Source organism: Haliotis rufescens, unplaced genomic scaffold (assembly GCF_023055435.1).
Source record: "Haliotis rufescens isolate VD_foot unplaced genomic scaffold, xgHalRufe1.0.p SCAF_78, whole genome shotgun sequence".
Lineage (NCBI taxonomy): Eukaryota > Metazoa > Mollusca > Gastropoda > Lepetellida > Haliotidae > Haliotis > Haliotis rufescens.
Window position 1 is genome coordinate 1090311 of NW_025964370.1, and position 18571 is coordinate 1108881.

Below are 18571 nucleotides of genomic sequence, written 5' to 3' on the forward strand. Positions count from 1 at the left end.
GAGTCTCCACACTGCCTCATGGGACATTCGACAGGGACAGACCACTTCCCTGGCCGCCGCCAACAGCAAACAAGCCGGTCCCTCTGATTCACAAATCACCTGACAAGGAGCACAAGCCCGAAAGAACCAGCAAAGACTCACACAGCGAGCCGGTACAATCGAAGCCAGGAGAATCACCCAGACTTAGCAAAGGTAGACAGATTGACATAGAGACAGGGCTTCCAATGATTACAATCCATGCCCTTAACCAAGGTGCCTCCTACACGATCAAGGTGGATTTTCAAGGTGTGAATACAGTGGGAATAGTGGACAGCGCGGCTGATGTAACCCTTATTGCGGATACGTTCTATGATGGGCTATCAGACAAACCAGTCCTAGTGCAGGAGGTCATGGTAAAGAATGCAGGGAGAGACCTGAGGATGAGGGGATGGGTAACAGAGCCTGCCAGACTGCGAATTCACGGCAGGACGTATAGACAAGAAGTCTTGGTAGCCCCGATCGGAGACTCGCTAATCTTGGGAACAGACTTCCTGATGAACAACTGCACTAACATCAGCTTCGAGTATCAAAACATCACCATTGGGGGGGAAAATGTCACGATGACCATCACACCGCGAGAGGGCAAGGTGTGCCGTGTCTTTCTTACCTCCGCTGTGGTATTGAAGCCCCAGACTGCCACACGGGTGACGGGACGATTGGATCAAAAAATAGAACAATACATGGTGGAGCCTGTCCTGGGAGTCCTGGTACACGCCCTGATGCCTCGGACCATACACCAGGGGGGAGCAGAGCCAGTTGTGTGCCTCATCAACACCTCTGATAAACACATTAAGTTCTTCCACGGTCAACAAGTGGGTGTGGCGTCTGAAGCTGAGGTTATTGTGCCGGAATATGAGACTACAATGACACGTTGTAGAATGGATGAGAGTCCGTATCAGTGCAGAGTCACAGGGATGGCGGATCCAGTGGAAGAGATGGGGATGCCAGTGGTCCCACCTTATTTGACAGACTTATTTGAACGTTCCAAGGTTCAGTTGGAGGATGACGATAGGCGCCAGTTGGCAGAACTTCTGATTGAATTCCAGGACGTGTTCGCCCGGGACGAGCTTGACCTGGGTGACTTCTCAGCCATCGAACATTCCATAGACACCGGGGATGCCAAGCCGGTGAAACAGCGGTTGAGACGCACACCTCTCGGTTTCGCAGAAGAAGAGGAGGAACATCTCAAAAAGATGCTGAAGGGAGGCGTCATCCAGCCTTCAAGTTCGGAGTGGGCCTCGGCGCCAGTGTTAATCCGCAAGAAATGTGGAGGTGTGCGCTGGTGCATTGATTTTCGCGCGCTTAATGCCCGGACTCGGAAAGACGTCTTCCCTCTGCCCTTGATCGATGAGTGCCTCGACACATTAGCAAACAGCACTTGGTTTTCAAAATTGGATGCCAACTCTGCCTACTGGCAAGTCAGGATTAAAGAGGAAGACAGGAGGAAAACCGCATTTGTCACGAAATACGGTCTCTATGAGCACATAAGAATGGGTTTCGGATTGTGCAACGCTCCAGCCACCTACGCCCGGGTGATGTCACCTATACTTGGAGGGTTGAGTTGGGACATAGTCCTAGCATTCTTAGATGACGCAGTGGTAAATGGCATTACCATCCCTCAGCACTTTGAGAATCTACGGACGGTTTTGAGACGATTCCGAGAATACCGCCTGAAACTGAAGCCCAAGAAGTGCGAACTCTTCCAGCAGAAAATAGAGTTTCTAGGGAGAACCGTCAGTCGTGATGGAGTGGAGGTGAACAACGCTAGTCTTGGAGTGGTCGCTGAATGGCCAGCCCCTAAGACAACAAAGGAAACAGAAAGCTTCCTGGGATTCGCGAACTATCACAGAAACTTTATCAAGGATTATGCCAAGCTAGCAGCCCCACTGTATTCAATCACCGGGAAGAAGCCCTTCAACTGGGGACCAGATCAGGAGATTAGCTTTGAAACCCTCAAACAGGCTCTGTTGCCTACACCCGTGCTCGGGTTACCAAACAAAACAGACCCCTTCCTGCTCGATACTGACGCCTCTGACCTGGCTATTGGGGCGGAATTGATTCAAGTTCAGCACGGAGAGGAGAGAGTCATGAGTTATGGCAGTTTCGCACTGACCCCTGAACAACGACGTTATTGCACAACACGCAAGGAGTTGCTTGCAGTGATCCGCTTCACAAGGCAATACCGCCATTACCTTCTAGGTCGCCCTTTCACTGTCCGCACAGACCACAACAGTCTTCGTTGGCTCCTAAATTTCAAATCTCCAGAAGGACAGATTGCCAGGTGGCTGGAGGAACTTGGACAGTATGATATGGTTGTGGAACATCGCCCAGGGGCAAAGCACCAAAATGCGGATGGGTTGTCCAGGATCCCGTGGGACAATGACTGTGACAGCTTTCAAAGATGGGTGGCTCTTGAAGATCTGCCATGTGGAGGATGCAAGTATTGCACAAGAGCACAGGAAAACTGGGGTCAGTTCTATGAGGAGGTGGACTATGCCATACCGCTATCAAGACGACCAAAGGTGGCTAGGGCAACCAAGAGCCTAGTTAGACAGACAGAGGAGGTTAGCGGTTGTTTCACAGATGACTTGCTTAGGGAGCTGATGAGGAGGACCCACTGTGACTCCCTTGATGAACCCTGTGTTAGGTCCATATCGCTGGACGCCAGCTCCCCAGAGGTGGAGATTGTGCTACGCCGGGCAACCTCAGATGAGAAAAACCCAGATGATCTCCCGGAAGCTCAGGCCTTTGGGTATTCCATTGAGCAGATACAGGTGGCGCAAGACAAAGATGCAAATTTGGAGATACTGTTGAACTGGGTAGACAAAAAGGAAGTACCCTCTGACCAAGAACTTTTTCTGGCAGGTCCAGCAGCCAAATCATATTACCTGAACAAAGAACTGTTCTACCGAGACTCCCGAGGGGGGCTAGTGAAAAAGAACACCAGAACTGAGAATCTCCCAGCAAGAGTACTGATACCAACAGCACTTCAGAGTGAGGTCTTACAGTACCTGCATGATATTCCCACGTCAGGACATATGGGAGTGGCCAAGACCAGAGAGCGTCTTCGAGCTAAGTATTACTGGTACAAGTGTTCACAAGAGGCCAGGGACTACGTAGCCACGTGTTCGAGATGTAACCGGAACAAGAAACCGCTGAAACATGCGCAGTCAGAGTTGACATGTTTCCATGCAGGCGCCCCCATGGAAAGAGTACACATGGACTTTGTTGGGCCGCTGCCCCTCAGCAGACGAGGGAATCAACACATCCTCATGATCGTAGATCAGTTTACCAAATGGGTGGAGTGCATTCCCTTGCCCAGCCAGAAAGCGGAGGTGACAGCCAGAGCAGCTGTCAAGGAGTTTTTCACGCGTTTCGGATTCCCTTTCCAGATACATACCGACCAAGGAAGGAACTTCGAGAGCCGAATGTTCCAGGCGGTGTGTGACCTATTGCACATCTCCAAGACGAGAACAACACCGTACCGACCATCTTCAAATGGGCAGGTAGAGCGCTACAATCTGACTCTTCTCCAGATGGTCCGATGTCACATCGGCAAGTCACAGGACACCTGGGATGAGTTTTTGCCTCAACTTTCCAGCGCAATCCGATCCTCTGTTAACAGGCAAACAGGTTTCACAGCAAACAGACTTATGCTGGGCAGGGAGGTGAACACGCCAGTGGATCTGATGTTTGGATCCCCGGTCCCCGAGGAAGAGGGCACCAGTGTCCATGAGTATGTCAGAGATCTGAAGGAAGCAATCCAGGAGGCCCATGACCTGGCTCGAGTGACACTAAAATCTGCAAGCGCTCGCATGAAAAGGGACTACGACCTGAAAACCTTGACCCGGACATTCCAAGAAGGCCAGCCGGTATATGTGTTGGACTGCGGTACTGGGCCAGTGTAAGAAGCTCTGTCCTGTATGGAAGGGGCCTTATCTTATTGTAAGGAAGATCACGTCAAACCTTTTCATCGTGGCTACCCCAAAGAAGGAACTAACAGTACATCATGACAGAATCAAGCCGTGCGAAGACCGTGAGCTCCCCCGATGGATGAAGAAAAAGATGAAATCGGAGGAAACAAGGTGGGATCTGGGAGGACTGTTTCCTGAACCGACTGAGGATACTCCAGACCCGGATGCAGAAGATGAACTTCTTTACTGCCTATGCCGCCAGCCTGATGATGGAGAATTTATGATTGCTTGTGATACGCATGCCATCAGATCAACCCCTTCAATGATTGTGGGGGGTAGCAGTCCTGGTTGCAGCCATAGCTGGAATTGGGAACCACGAGCTGTTGCAGCAGAGCGTGGACAACGCCGGCCGGAGAACAGCTCCGAAACCCTTGACCGTCATGGCTATGGCGGTCCCAGTAATTAAGCTCCCGGGTGCAACTGACGTGCAGTTGGTTGCTCTCCCAAATCAGGGAAACCCCTGAAGACCCATTTGAAAATGGTGTATTCTCGGCAGTGGATCTGTCGGGATATGTTTAAGGTGTGAGGAAGCCCCTTCATGGTTAGGGGGGGCTTAGTAAACAGGGAGGGATGTAGTGATCGTAGGTTTCCGGAGGTCTTCGGAAAGGTTCAAGTTGGTCGTCCCGTGGCTGACCACGGGAGACCCTGAGATTGAGAGTGTTGTCAGCCATCGTTGTAAGTAAACCAGGTCGAGTACCCAGCTCAATGCAGTATTGAATATTATACTGACTTGACGAACTGACAGCCCTTGTACGTGAGTAGAAAACAAGGTTTGTGAAACCGAGATATCGTTTTCACAACAATAGTTTCTGTCACCACCCATTTCCCGATAACAGCGGCTGTCCGCTCAGTAACATGAAGAAATACCCCCGTTTTTGAGGCTTCGTATGAATAAAACGTTCGTCGTAGAATGGCATATGACACATCGCTGGAAAGCTTATTCCTTCATCTACATTCTCGTAACATCGACTGTTCTTTTCCGTAGTTATAACAAGCGATTTCATTGGATTAAAATTGGTTTCTAATGACGCTTTCTTGCCGAAATCTGCTACAAGTTTCGTGATTGGACAATTTTGAGCACGTGATCTAAGGCAGCCAATCAAATTACAGCTGTGATACCAAGCTCGTGTTTGATAAATTTCAGAAGTTGGCGAAATTTTTTTGTTAAATCTTGCTATTCTGAACGTTTTAGAAGGAAATCTCGATATATATTAAAAATATGGAACTTCGTTAACGTATGGTGCTAGGTTACGGCTGTGACAAAGATTTTTCATGCATATATATTTGCATCAAACATCGTGTCCGAGCCGAGAATTCAAGGCGACGAAAGCCGAGATGTCATTTGACTTACATTACACGCGGTCGCACGAAAAGATGGAAATAATAACTTAGATGTAAGTTTGATTACTTTTAGATATATTTTTGTTGATATTATTTATTACTTTGTATAATATATTTAAAGATTAGTTTAAAACGTCTTGATTTTGCTCTTTGACATGTTCGATGTGGGCCCGTATTTCAATAACATCGCGGGAATTAGTGAATATTTTTTTAATTTATCGATAAAAAATGATAAATTGAATTGGAATATGTATTTCAGACATTATGAAATGTGATAGATTTAATAAATGAATGATATTACAGGTAGGTCCATAAAAATATATACTATTTTGACGTGTCTACGGCTTGGCCCGTAAACCGGCCTACGGTGTCTGGGGACTCGATGCTTCTTGGCCGGAAAACCAGTCGCCATGTTTGAAGGCTGAAACTAATAGGAGTCATTTGATTGGTCGTACTACGAAAGTCAACCAATCATATTTGCCCTTGTTTCATCGCTTTATTTTCTTTACTGACTGAGTTGGAACAAAACGGACAATGTAAACAGCGGCAAATACGTTTTGTTTCTTGTAGTATATCAGCTGTGTATCGTTTTGTATCGATACATAGACCCACGAATCGATAGTCGTATCGAACTGTAGTGTATCGTGATACATCGATGTATCGGTGAATCGTCCCAGCCCTAGGAGAGACAGACATGTTATATACAGGAGAGACAGACATGCTATATACAGGAGAGACAGACATGTTATATACAGGAGAGACAGACATGTTATATACTCACCATCTCCTTCGTCTTGCTCAGGGACACTTCTCTATTTGAACGCTTCTTTTTCACTCTCTTTTCTGCCTTCAGTAGCTGCAAAAATGAGACCAATACCAGTTCTGATAAAACTACCAAGTCATAAGAAACCTCACGTCCTCACAACACATACCAGTCAAAACAGTACATACCAGTCCTCACAGTACATACCAGTCCTCACAGCACATACCAGTCCTCACAGTACATACCAGTCCTCACAGCACATACCAGTCCTCACAGCACATACCAGTCCTCACAGTACATACCAGTCAAAACAACACATACCAGTTACATTAACACATACCAGTCCTCACAACACATACCAGTCCTCACAGTACATACCAGTCCTCACAGCACATACCAGTCCTCACAACACATACCAGTCCTCACAGTACATACCAGTCCTCACAGCACATACCAGTCCTCACAGTACATACCAGTCCTCACAGCACATACCAGTCCTCACAGCACATACCAGTCCTCAAAGTACATACCAGTCAAAACAACATATACCAGTTAAATCAACACATACCAGTCCTCACAGTACATACCAGTCCTCACAACACATACCAGTCAAAACAACACATACCAGTCCCCTAAAAACATGCTAGTCAAAACAACAAATACCAGTCAAAACAGCACATACCTGTCAAAACAACACATACCAGTCCTCACAACACATACCAGTCCTCACAGTACATACCAGTCCTCACAGCACATACCAGTCCTCACAACACATACCAGTCCTCACAGTACATACCAGTCCTCACAGCACATACCAGTCCTCACAGTACATACCAGTCCTCACAGCACATACCAGTCCTCACAGCACATACCAGGCCTCAAAGTACATACCAGTCAAAACAACATATACCAGTTAAATCAACACATACCAGTCCTCACAGTACATACCAGTCAAAACAACACATACCAGTCAAAACAACACATACCAGTCCTCACAGCACATACCAGTCCTCAAAGTACATACCAGTCAAAACAACATATACCAGTTAAATCAACACATACCAGTCCTCACAGTACATACCAGTCCTCACAACACATACCAGTCAAAACAACACATACCAGTCAAAACAGCACATACCTGTCAAAACAACACATACCAGTCCTCACAGCACATACCAGTCAAAAACACATACCTGTCCTCACAACACATACCAGTCCTCACAACACATACCAGTCCTCACAGCACATACCAGTCCTCACAGCACATACCAGTCCTCAAAGTACATACCAGTCAAAACAACATATACCAGTTAAATCAACACATACCAGTCCTCACAGTACATACCAGTCCTCACAACACATACCAGTCAAAACAACACATACCAGTCAAAACAGCACATACCTGTCAAAACAACACATACCAGTCCTCACAGCACATACCAGTCAAAAACACATACCTGTCCTCACAACACATACCAGTCCTCACAGTACATACCAGTCCTCACAACACATACCAGTCAAAACAACACATACCAGTCAAAACAACACATACCAGTCAAAACAGTACATACCAGTCCTCACAGTACATACCAGTCCTCACAGCACATACCAGTCCTCACAGCACATACCAGTCCTCACAGTACATACCAGTCTTCACAGTACATACCAGTCAAAACAACACATACCAGTTAAATTAACACATACCAGTCCTCACAACGCATACCAGTCCTCACAGTACATACCAGTCCTCACAGCACATACCAGTCCTCACAACACATACCAGTCCTCACAGTACATACCAGTCAAAACAGCACATACCAGTCCCCACAGTACATACCAGTCAAAACAGCACATACCAGTCAAAACAACACATACCAGTCCCCACAACACATACCAGTCAAAACAACACATACCAGTCAAAACAGCACATACCAGTCAAAACAACACATACCAGTCAAAACAGCACATACCAGTCAAAACAACACATACCAGTCAAAACAGCACATACCAGTCAAAACAGCACATACCAGTCAAAACAACACATACCAGTCAAAACAGCACATACCAGTAAAAACAGCACATACCAGTCAAAACAACACATACCAGTCAAAACAGCACATACCAGTCAAAACAACACATACCAGTCAAAACAACACATACCAGTCAAAACAGCACATACCAGTCGAAACAACACACATCAGTGAAAACAGCACATACCAGTCAAAACAACACATACCAGTCAAAACAGCACATACCAGTCAAAACAACACATACCAGTCAAAACAGCACATACCAGTCAAAACAACACATACCAGTCAAAACAACACATACCAGTCAAAACAGCACATACCAGTCAAAACAACACACATCAGTGAAAACAACACATACCAGTCAAAACAGCACATACCAGTCAAAACAACACATACCAGTCAAAAAAACACATACCAGTCAAAACAACACATACCAGTCAAAACAGCACATACCAGTCAAAACAACACATACCAGTCAAAACAGCACATACCAGTCAAAACAACACATACCAGTCAAAACAACACATACCAGTCAAAACAACACATACCAGTCAAAACAACACATACCAGTCAAAACAGCACATACCAGTCAAAACAACACATACCAGTCAAAACAACACAAACCAGTCAAAACAACATATACCAGTCAAAACAACATATACCAGTCAAAACAAGAGTCATCAGAGGCTGAAATCCCCCTGGTCTGATGCAGTTCAGAAATGGAGTTTGGCTGTGTACCCTACGTTTGGCTGATTGCCATTGGACACCTTCAGTATAACTTCAATAATGCTCTTTAGTACTTTGTCCAATATCAAAAGGCACCAGTTCACCACCATACTGATCTATATAGCAAGTTTCAACAAAAAGTAATTAACGGTTTTGGAGTTCTGCTCTAGGCACAGAAAACATTTGTTTTCATCATGAAAACAAAATAAAAAGAACACAAATTCCAATCATCAAAAGGCACCAGTTCCAACAAAGACTTATCTATTTTGAAAATTTAAACAAGACATTAAATGGTTTTGGAGTTTTTCTCCGGGAAACAGATGGACAGACACGCTGTTTGCTATATTCCCCCATATATAACAAATACAACTCATTTTTAAACTCACAAGTCGTCATAAAACACATCATAACATGGTTGTCACTTCTTAACCCACCATTTATCATAATATGCCTGTCATTGCTAAACCCAACGCTCATCACACTACAACACAGACCCCAGATATCCCTTCCAGCAACTTGTCCAAGGACACTCACGTCTCATACCCACGGCCACCACAACCCTCCCTTGTCACTCATCCGGCAGTCAGGTGATAAACTCACCTTCATCAACGGCATGGTGGCGCCCCCTAGGAACATGATTGTAAACAACACAATGATCAGGGTCGTGGTCACAAGGACGTAGCGCTTCTCATCCTCGAACTCAAGATGGATGCTGAGGGCAAAGGCAATGGCACCCCGCAGACCTGTGAACACCACGATGCATCACTATTCCTACAATACACGGCATACACCACAATGCATCACTATTCCTACAAAACACGGCATATACCAAGATGCATCACTATTCCTACAATACACGGCATACACCACGATGCATCACTATTCCTACAATACACGGCATACACCACAATGCATCACTATTCCTACAATACACGGCATACACCACGATGCATCACTATTCATCGAAGAACACAGCTTTCACTCTGTCTCCCTCACAAAACTGTGGCTTCACAGTGGGTTTTTTATATTTTGTACCAGACACATCTGACTAGCTCTTGTGGATAAATAGAGGTTATCACGCGAGTGTGTTTGGGGATGGTAAATATCCTGCATTAGGAATAAACATTGTATTTAGCGAGCCTTGGCGAGCTAAATACATAGTGTTTATTCCTAATGCAGGATATTTAGCATCCCCAAACACACGAGCGTGATAACCTCTTTATCATATAATGTCATCCTTTAGTTCTTTGCTTCAAAATCCCTTCCCTCTCTCACAAACAATACCAAAACATTGCGAGTTTTCCTGGAATGCGCGCATTAATATTTATTAGGTCACAGGGTAAGTGATGTGTCAGTCGGACAGTGACAGTAGCCAAAATAGTTCCTACTGAAATCTCTTTCTTATACAGTGGCGAAGCAACATATACGCAAAACAACAATTGTTTTAATTGCTTTTCGCGGCAATCCATCGGTCTGTCTGCTAGAGTAACTGCCCTTTGTCAAAGGGAAGCTACTCTAATCCTAGTCTATGAGACGTAACAGCCACGGTCAGACGTTGTTGACAGTCGGTCTGTCCTGTCATAACATTAAGAAGTGTAGTCAGATCATGATGTACACACAGCGACAAAACGAAACAAGGTAACAATTCAAACATATTTCGGCCAAATCCAACTATTTTAATTTGTGGAAAAAGGTTCAAGGCGCAGAGGTCTACAAGCACAGATATGGCTACTGATCCCGCTTGGCTACGCCTCGTGCCCTCGCAAAATTGTGTCGAAATTTATATCTCAAAAGTTGCCAAAACTTATAAAATGCCTTAGCTACGTCACAGTTAGACACTGATTTTCAGTATATTAGACTGTTCTTTTGATAATGAAAGCAATTATCTCTGTAGTTTATCCAGATTCCCGATGGTTAATTCTGATTCGATCGCCGAATGACGAGGGCGAAGCCATGTTTGTTTATAAACAGTGAAAGTAGTCCCTACTTGACCTTTGATATTTGCATCTCTATCCGCATATGACCCAAACGGATATCGTTTTTATCCGTTGGCTTTATCCTGCCGAGAAACCTACCCATTATATGATAAAACATGTTACGGGAGGACAAGTCAACTAAGTCAGACTGAAGTCTCTCTGACAGACACAGTGTCTTAGTTTCACACTCAACATATGAGGACAACATGAGGAACCAGGTACAGCAGTCTCCCATCACAACTCCATGTTCTTATTCTTCACTAATTGAGCATGAGGTAAGTGGCACAGAATATCAGATTATTAAAAAAACTATTTTTCTAATGTCGTTAAATTTAAAAGAAAGGAATTGCAAGTCAACTAGATGGCGTTCCTTACCACTGAACCACATGATGAACTGCATCCCGCGTGTGATCTTGTGCTCACGGAAGAAGTTAACGAGGAAAGACAGCGGAAAAATATTGAAAGCTCTTCCAACCAATATCAACACCTGAAGGAAGAAAAAACAAAACAACATCCATTGTGTGAACCAACATTCAGGTGTCAGCATCACTTTGAAGCAGAAGGAAGCTCAGGGAGGGAGAGGGAATGGCCGCACCAGTCAGAAAAGAACAGGCAACTCTGGGACACTTGTGTCAGTCTTAGTGTAATATCTGTAATTGAAATACAGTACTTGTAAACTAGTGCATAATATTATGACAGGCCAACAGACGCCTGTTTGTTTAATGTGATTAGTTGCAGGTAAGCACAATCACATGCTGTATTGTAACATGTGACAGTCTTGAATAAATGGGTGGTCATGTGGCAGGCTCGTCTCCCTACTCCTGCATATGTCGTTGCTCTCTGAGAACCCAACAGTTGGTATGACAGGGAGTAGAGTAGAAGGGCACCAGGGGAGGGAGAAGGAATAGCCAGCACTTGTCAAAATTGTCGACACCAATGCATGACAGTACCCCGACACTTCTTACTAATCAATAATAAACGAACAGACAAAGTGGACAATGGCTTCACATATAAGTTTATCAACTGAGAAGAGAAGTTCAAGTACTTACTATACTCCATATCACAAAGGCTGGCTTCACATTGACTTTAAAACTGAAAATGGCTAACCCAAGATATGCAAAGACACACGTCTCTGAAAAAGAAAAAAAAGGTATTCAGTCATTACATCACAGACAGCTGCCTGAGAGAGATGACACACATTAACTTGAGCATATTAACATGATGACAGACAGTCACACACTTGACAACTCTCAGTATTGGTATGTCCTGCACTTACGACATCACCGATCTGTAAATGACAGATCCATATACAAAACACTGACAGTTTCATTGTGCAGTGGCCGGCTGTTGTCTCCTGATGCTAGCAGCCGTGTTGGGTGCGGTTCTATCAGAGATGACTGCAGCCAGGACAGCCATTCTATTTACCCTGGACAGACAAATACAGTTATCCTTATTTTGACAAATAACAAATATGAAATAAGTATCAATGTTCCACTCAGACTGAGTAAATGAATTGTCTCCTGCTTTGTTGGGTTGTGTCAGTCAACTGAGTCCTAATTAAATGAGATGCTAATTACCAATATGTGGATGTAGCAACATCATCACCTGATTATTTGTCATCCATGAATAGACTGAACAGCTTGCCTCATCCTGACTCGTGTTACTGTGACGAATTGCGGCGATGGAACACTGGAGAGACGGGCGGGGGGCAGTCATGTTTTCCAAATGGTTGTCATAGCAACCCAGGAGTATGTACTCCTCCCTCATCCTATTGTTCTCCAGTCGGATTAAATCTCATAAACGGGGTTGTTGTAATATCCCTGGGATTTTATTTGATATTCCAGGCATATTTGATTAATACAACTTCCGTTTAGATAGTAACATATGAATGTTTCTGGCTAGAATTTTATTTTGCATTTTGCAACCTTCGTGTCTGTAGCCCAGTGAGTGTAACATGCAACCTTCGTGTCTGTAGCCCAGTGAGTGTAACAGGCAACCTTCATGTCTGTAGCCCAGTGAGTGTAACATGCAACCTTCGTGTCTGTAGCCCAGTGAGTGTAACATGCAACCTTCATGTCTGTAGCCCAGTGAGTGTAACATGCAACCTTCATGTCTGTAGCCCAGTGAGTGTAACATGCAACCTTCGTGTCTGTAGCCCAGTGAGTGTAACATGCAACCTTCGTGTCTGTAGCCCAGTGAGTGTAACATGCAACCTTCCTGTCTGTAGCCCAGTGAGTGTAACATGCAACCTTCGTGTCTGTAGCCCAGTGAGTGTAACATGCAACCTTCATGTCTGTAGCCCAGTGAGTGTAACATGCAACCTTCGTGTCTGTAGCCCAGTGAGTGTAACATGCAACCTTCATGTCTGTAGCCCAGTGAGTGTAACACACAACCTTCGTGTCTGTAGCCCAGTGAGTGTAACATGCAACCTTCATGTCTGTAGCCCAGTGAGTGTAACATGCAACCTTCGTGTCTGTAGCCCAGTGAGTGTAACATGCAACCTTCATGTCTGTAGCCCAGTGAGTGTAACATGCAACCTTCATGTCTGTAGCCCAGTGAGTGTAACATGCAACCTTCGTGTCTGTAGCCCAGTGAGTGTAACATGCAACCTTCGTGTCTGTAGCCCAGTGAGTGTAACATGCAACCTTCATGTCTGTAGCCCAGTGAGTGTAACATGCAACCTTCATGTCTGTAGCCCAGTGAGTGTAACATGCAACCTTCATGTCTGTAGCCCAGTGAGTGTAACATGCAACCTTCATGTCTGTAGCCCAGTGAGTATACCACTAGTCTAAATAGGTGCTGAAAAATCACAATGCTTTTAAGAATTTCTTTTTCAAGTAACATATGCCAGCAACAGATACTTTACGTCCGTTTCCTAAGGTTCATGGAAAATATGTTTGAAACATAAAAATGTTAATAAATGTTGTCTAAAATTTCCTTTTTTGGTTTCTAAGTTAGAAAAAACACTATCTTATGTTTTATGATATTTTAAACCCTACACACATAGGAGTACTGTAACACTGACAAGTACACTGAGAGTACTGAATGTAATTTAATGGATTAATCTTGTATTTCATTTTAGATATGCACCACAGCATTGCTACTCTCACATAAACAGGTTAAAATACAATAAATAAAACTTTTTTCTTTGTTTCTTATCTTTTGTATAATGCGCATCCCCCTCTAGAGTATTCAGAATTATGAGAGAGAAAAATACAGTATTATGAGCAGAAAAAAATTACTAAGTATCCCTTCAGTGAAGTAAATGTGGTTTTCTTCCCACATAAAGACTCACCTGCTATAAAGATGCACCTGCTATAAAGACTGACCTGCTAGAAAGTCTCACCTCCTAGAAAGTCTCACCTGCTATAAAGACACATCTAGTATAAAGTCTCACCTGCTATAAAGACACACCTGCTATAAAGTGAGTGAGTGAGTATGGTTTTACGCCGCTTTTAGCAATATTCCAGCAATATCACGGCGGGGGACACCAGAAATGGGCTTCACACATTGTACCCATGTCGGGAATCGAACCCGGGTCTTCGGCGAGGTGAACGCTTTAACCACTAGGCTACCCGACCGCCCCACCTGCTATAAAGACACATCTCCTATAGACACACATGTTATAAAGTCTCACCTGCTATAAAGACACACCTGCTAAAAAGACTGACCTGCTATAAAGGCACACCTGCAATAAAGACTCACCTGCCATAAAGGCGCACCTGCCATAAAGACACACCTTCTATAAAGACACACCTGCTATAAAGACACACCTGCTATAAAGATGCACTGCTATAAAGACACACCTGCCATAAAGGTGCACCTTCTATAAAGACAGACCTGCTATAAAGACGGACCTGCTATAAGGAGGCACTGCTGTAAAGACACCCCTGCTGTAAAGACACACCTGCTATAAAGACTGACCTGCTATAAAGGCGCACCTGCCATAAAGATACAACTGCTATAAAGACACACCTGCTATAAAGACACACCTACTATAAAGACACACCTGCTATAAAGACTGACCTGCTATAAAGACGCACAACTATAAAGACACACCGGCCATAAAGACTGACCTGCTATAAAGACTGACCTGCTATAAAGGCACACCTGCTATAAAGGCACACCTGCTACAAAGACACACCTGCTATAAAGACACACCTGCTATAAAGACTGACCTACTATAAAGACACACCTGCTATAAAGACTGACCTGCTATAAAGACTGACCTGCTATAAAGACACACCTGTCATAAAGACACACCTCCCATATAGACACACCTGCTATAAAGACACAGCTGCTACAGAGACTGACCTGCTGTGAAGACACACCTGCAACAGAGACTGACCTGCTACAGAGACTGACCTGCTATGAAGACACACCTGCTATGAAGACACACCTGCTACAGAGACTCACCTGCTATACAGACACACCTGCTACAGAGACTCACCTGCTATCAAGACACACCTGCTACAGAGACTGACCTGCTGTGAAGACACACCTGCTATGAAGACACACCTGCTGTGAAGACACACCTGCTATGAAGACACACCTGCTACAGAGACTGACCTGCTGTGAAGACACACCTGCTATGAAGACACACCTGCTACAGAGATTGACCTGCTTTGAAGACACACCTGCTACAAAGACTGATCTGCTATGAAGACACACCTGCTAAAGAGACTGACCTGCTGTGAAGACACACCTGCTGTGAAGACACACCTGCTATGAAGACACACCTGCTACAGAGACTGACCTGCTGTGAAGACACACCTGCTATAAAGACACACCTGCTACAGAGACTGACCTGCTGTGAAGACACACCTGCTACAGAGACTGACCTGCTATGAAACCACAGAGACTGACCTGCTGTGAAGACACACCTGCTACAGAGACTGACCTGCTACAGAGACTGACCTGCTATGAAGGCGATGGTGCGGAAGGCCTGCTACAGAGACTGACCTGCTATGAAGGCGATGGTGCGGAAGGCCTGCTACAGAGACTGACCTGCTATGAAGGCGATGGTGCGGAAGGTCTGCTACAGAGACTCACCTGCTATGAAGGCGATGGTGCGGAAGGCCTGCTACACAGACTGACCTGATATGAAGGCGATGGTGCGGAAGGTCTGCTACAGACACTCACCTGCTATGAAGGCGATGGTGCAGAAGGCCTGCTACAGAGACTCACCTGCTATGAAGGCGATGGTGCGGAAGGCCTGCTACAGAGACTGACCTGCTATGAAGGCGATGGTGCGGAAGGCCTGCTACAGAGACTGACCTGCTATGAAGGCGACGGTGCGGAAGGCCTGCTACAGAGACTCACCTGCTATGAAGGCGATGGTGCGGAAGGTCTGCTACAGAGACTGACCTGCTATGTAGGCGATGGTGCGGAAGGCCTGCTACAGAGACTGACCTGCTATGAAGGCGATGGTGCGGAAGGTCTGCTACAGAGACTCACCTGCTATGAAGGCGATGGTGCGGAAGGCCTGCTACAGAGACTGACCTGATATGAAGGCGATGGTGCGGAAGGTCTGCTACAGACACTCACCTGCTATGAAGGCGATGGTGCAGAAGGCCTGCTACAGAGACTGACCTGCTATGAAGGCGATGGTGCGGAAGGCCTTCTACACAGACTGACCTGCTATGAAGGTGATGGTGCGGAAGGCCTGCTACAGAGACTGACCTGCTATGAAGGCGATGTTGCGGAAGGCCTGCTACAAAGGCGATGGTGCGGAAGGCCTGCTACAGAGACTGACCTGCTATGAAGGCGATGGTGCGGAAGGTCTGCTACAGAGACTGACCTGCTATGAAGGCGATGGTGCAGAAGGCCTGCTACAGAGACTGACCTGCTATGAAGGCGATGGTGCGGAAGGCCTGCTACAGAGACTGACCTGCTATGAAGGCGATGGTGCGGAAGGTCTGCTACAGAGACTCACCTGCTATGAAGGCGATGGTGCGGAAGGTCTGCTACAGAGACTCACCTGCTATGAAGGCGATGGTGCGGAAGGTCTGCTACAGAGACTCACCTGCTATGAAGGCGATGGTGCAGAAGGTCTGCTACAGAGACTGACCTGCTATAAAGGCGATGGTGCGGAAGGTCTGCTGCACGGTGATCTGAGTGACGGCTGACAGGTTGTTGTGGGTGTAGTGTGACATGACGATCCCACAGAACAAGATGGCCATGATACCTGAATAATCAAACACCAGCAGCTGAAGGAATAATGTGAAGTTGAAACCTGAAGAGGAAGCTGTTCAAACATGGGACATCCTGGTGAACAGGAAACTACTTTGAAACACAGCAAAACGTCATCACATTCACACTTGCAAAATGGTTCATGAAATTTACAGTTTGTGCATCTTCAGTGCTCCATGGCTTGATGTGCCCGATGTTCCTCCATCACCTCCATCACCTGTGAACACATGGGGCAGTGGTGTCTTGTAATGCAAGGAGGCCATACAGAGCTCAACTCTATGCATGATTCTTGTGTGAACTCTAGGAATGATTCTTGTGTGGATTCTATGCATGATTCATGTGTGAACTCTAGGAATGAATCTTGTGTGAACTCTAGGAATGAATCTTGTGTGGACTCTAAGCATGATTTTTGTGTGGACTCTATGCATGATTCTTGTGTGGATTCTATGCATGATTATTGTGTGAACTCTATACATGATTTTTGTGTGAACTCTATGCATGACTCTATGAGGTTAATGATCTTGTGTGATAATGATCTCCTGTATTAATGATCTCGTGTGATAATGATCTCCTGTGTTAATGATCTCCTGTGTTAATGATCTCATATGTTAATGATCTCATATGTTAAAGATCTCCTGTGTTAATGATCTCCTGTGTTAATGATCTCCTGTGATAATGATTTCCTGCGTTAATGATCTCCTGCATTAATGATCTCGTGAGATAATGATCTCCTGTATTAATGATCTCCTATGTTAAGGATCTCCTATGTTAATGATCTCATATGTTAAGGATCTCCTGTGTTAATGGTCTCCTGTGTTAATGTTCTCCTGTATTAATGATCTCCTGCATTAATGATCTCCTGTGTTAATGATCTCCAATGTTAATGATCTCACATGTTAAGGATCTTCAATGTTAATGATCTCATTTGTTAATGATCTCCTATGTTAATGATCTCCTGCGTTAATGATCTCCAATGTTAATGATCTCCTGTGTTAATGATCTTCTGTGTTAATGATATCCTGTGTTAATAATCTCCTGTGTTAATGATCTCCTGTGATAATGATCTCCTGTGTTAATGATCTCCTGCATTAATGATCTCCTGTGTTTATGATCTCCAATGTTAAGGATCTCCTATGTTAATGATCTACTATGTTAATGATCTACTGTGTTAATGATCTCATACGTTAAGGATCTCCTGTGTTAAAGATCTCCCGTGTTAATGATCTCATATGTGAAGGATCTCCTGTGTTAATGATCTCCTGTGTTAATGATCTCCTGTGTTAATGATCTCCTGTGTTTTTTGTTGTTGTTTTTTTTCTTTTATTGTTTTTAGAAAGACACACCTGTTACATAAATGGGCTTCCACCAAGGGTAGCAGAAAGCCCATGACATAAAGCACAACTTATCAGTACATCTTACTTTGTTTGTTTTTTTACAGAAAATAACATACTTCTCACTCACACATTCACTCTTGTTTATATATCATATTGCAGTTTAGGAAAGTACATGGTCTCAAACATTAAAATCCTA

The 18571-nt window shown here is 44.8% G+C and overlaps 1 protein-coding gene across 2 annotated transcripts in view; it reads right to left on the reverse strand.

Moving 5' to 3' along the window:
- The window catches only part of LOC124119793 (sodium/hydrogen exchanger 8-like), a 47329-nt gene that overhangs the window by 8723 nt on the left and 20035 nt on the right, over window positions 1-18571 (reverse strand). For both annotated transcript variants that reach the window (XR_006858711.2, XM_046482435.2), the window contains exons 10-14: window positions 16920-17036; window positions 11899-11981; window positions 11225-11336; window positions 9474-9616; window positions 6136-6210 (exon numbers count right to left, since the gene is read on the reverse strand). Coding sequence is in view for 1 of the 2 variants with exons in the window: in XM_046482435.2 (XP_046338391.2) it covers window positions 6136-6210; window positions 9474-9616; window positions 11225-11336; window positions 11899-11981; window positions 16920-17036 (530 nt within the window). In the remaining variant the exon portion in view is untranslated. The remainder of the gene's footprint in view (window positions 1-6135; window positions 6211-9473; window positions 9617-11224; window positions 11337-11898; window positions 11982-16919; window positions 17037-18571) is intronic.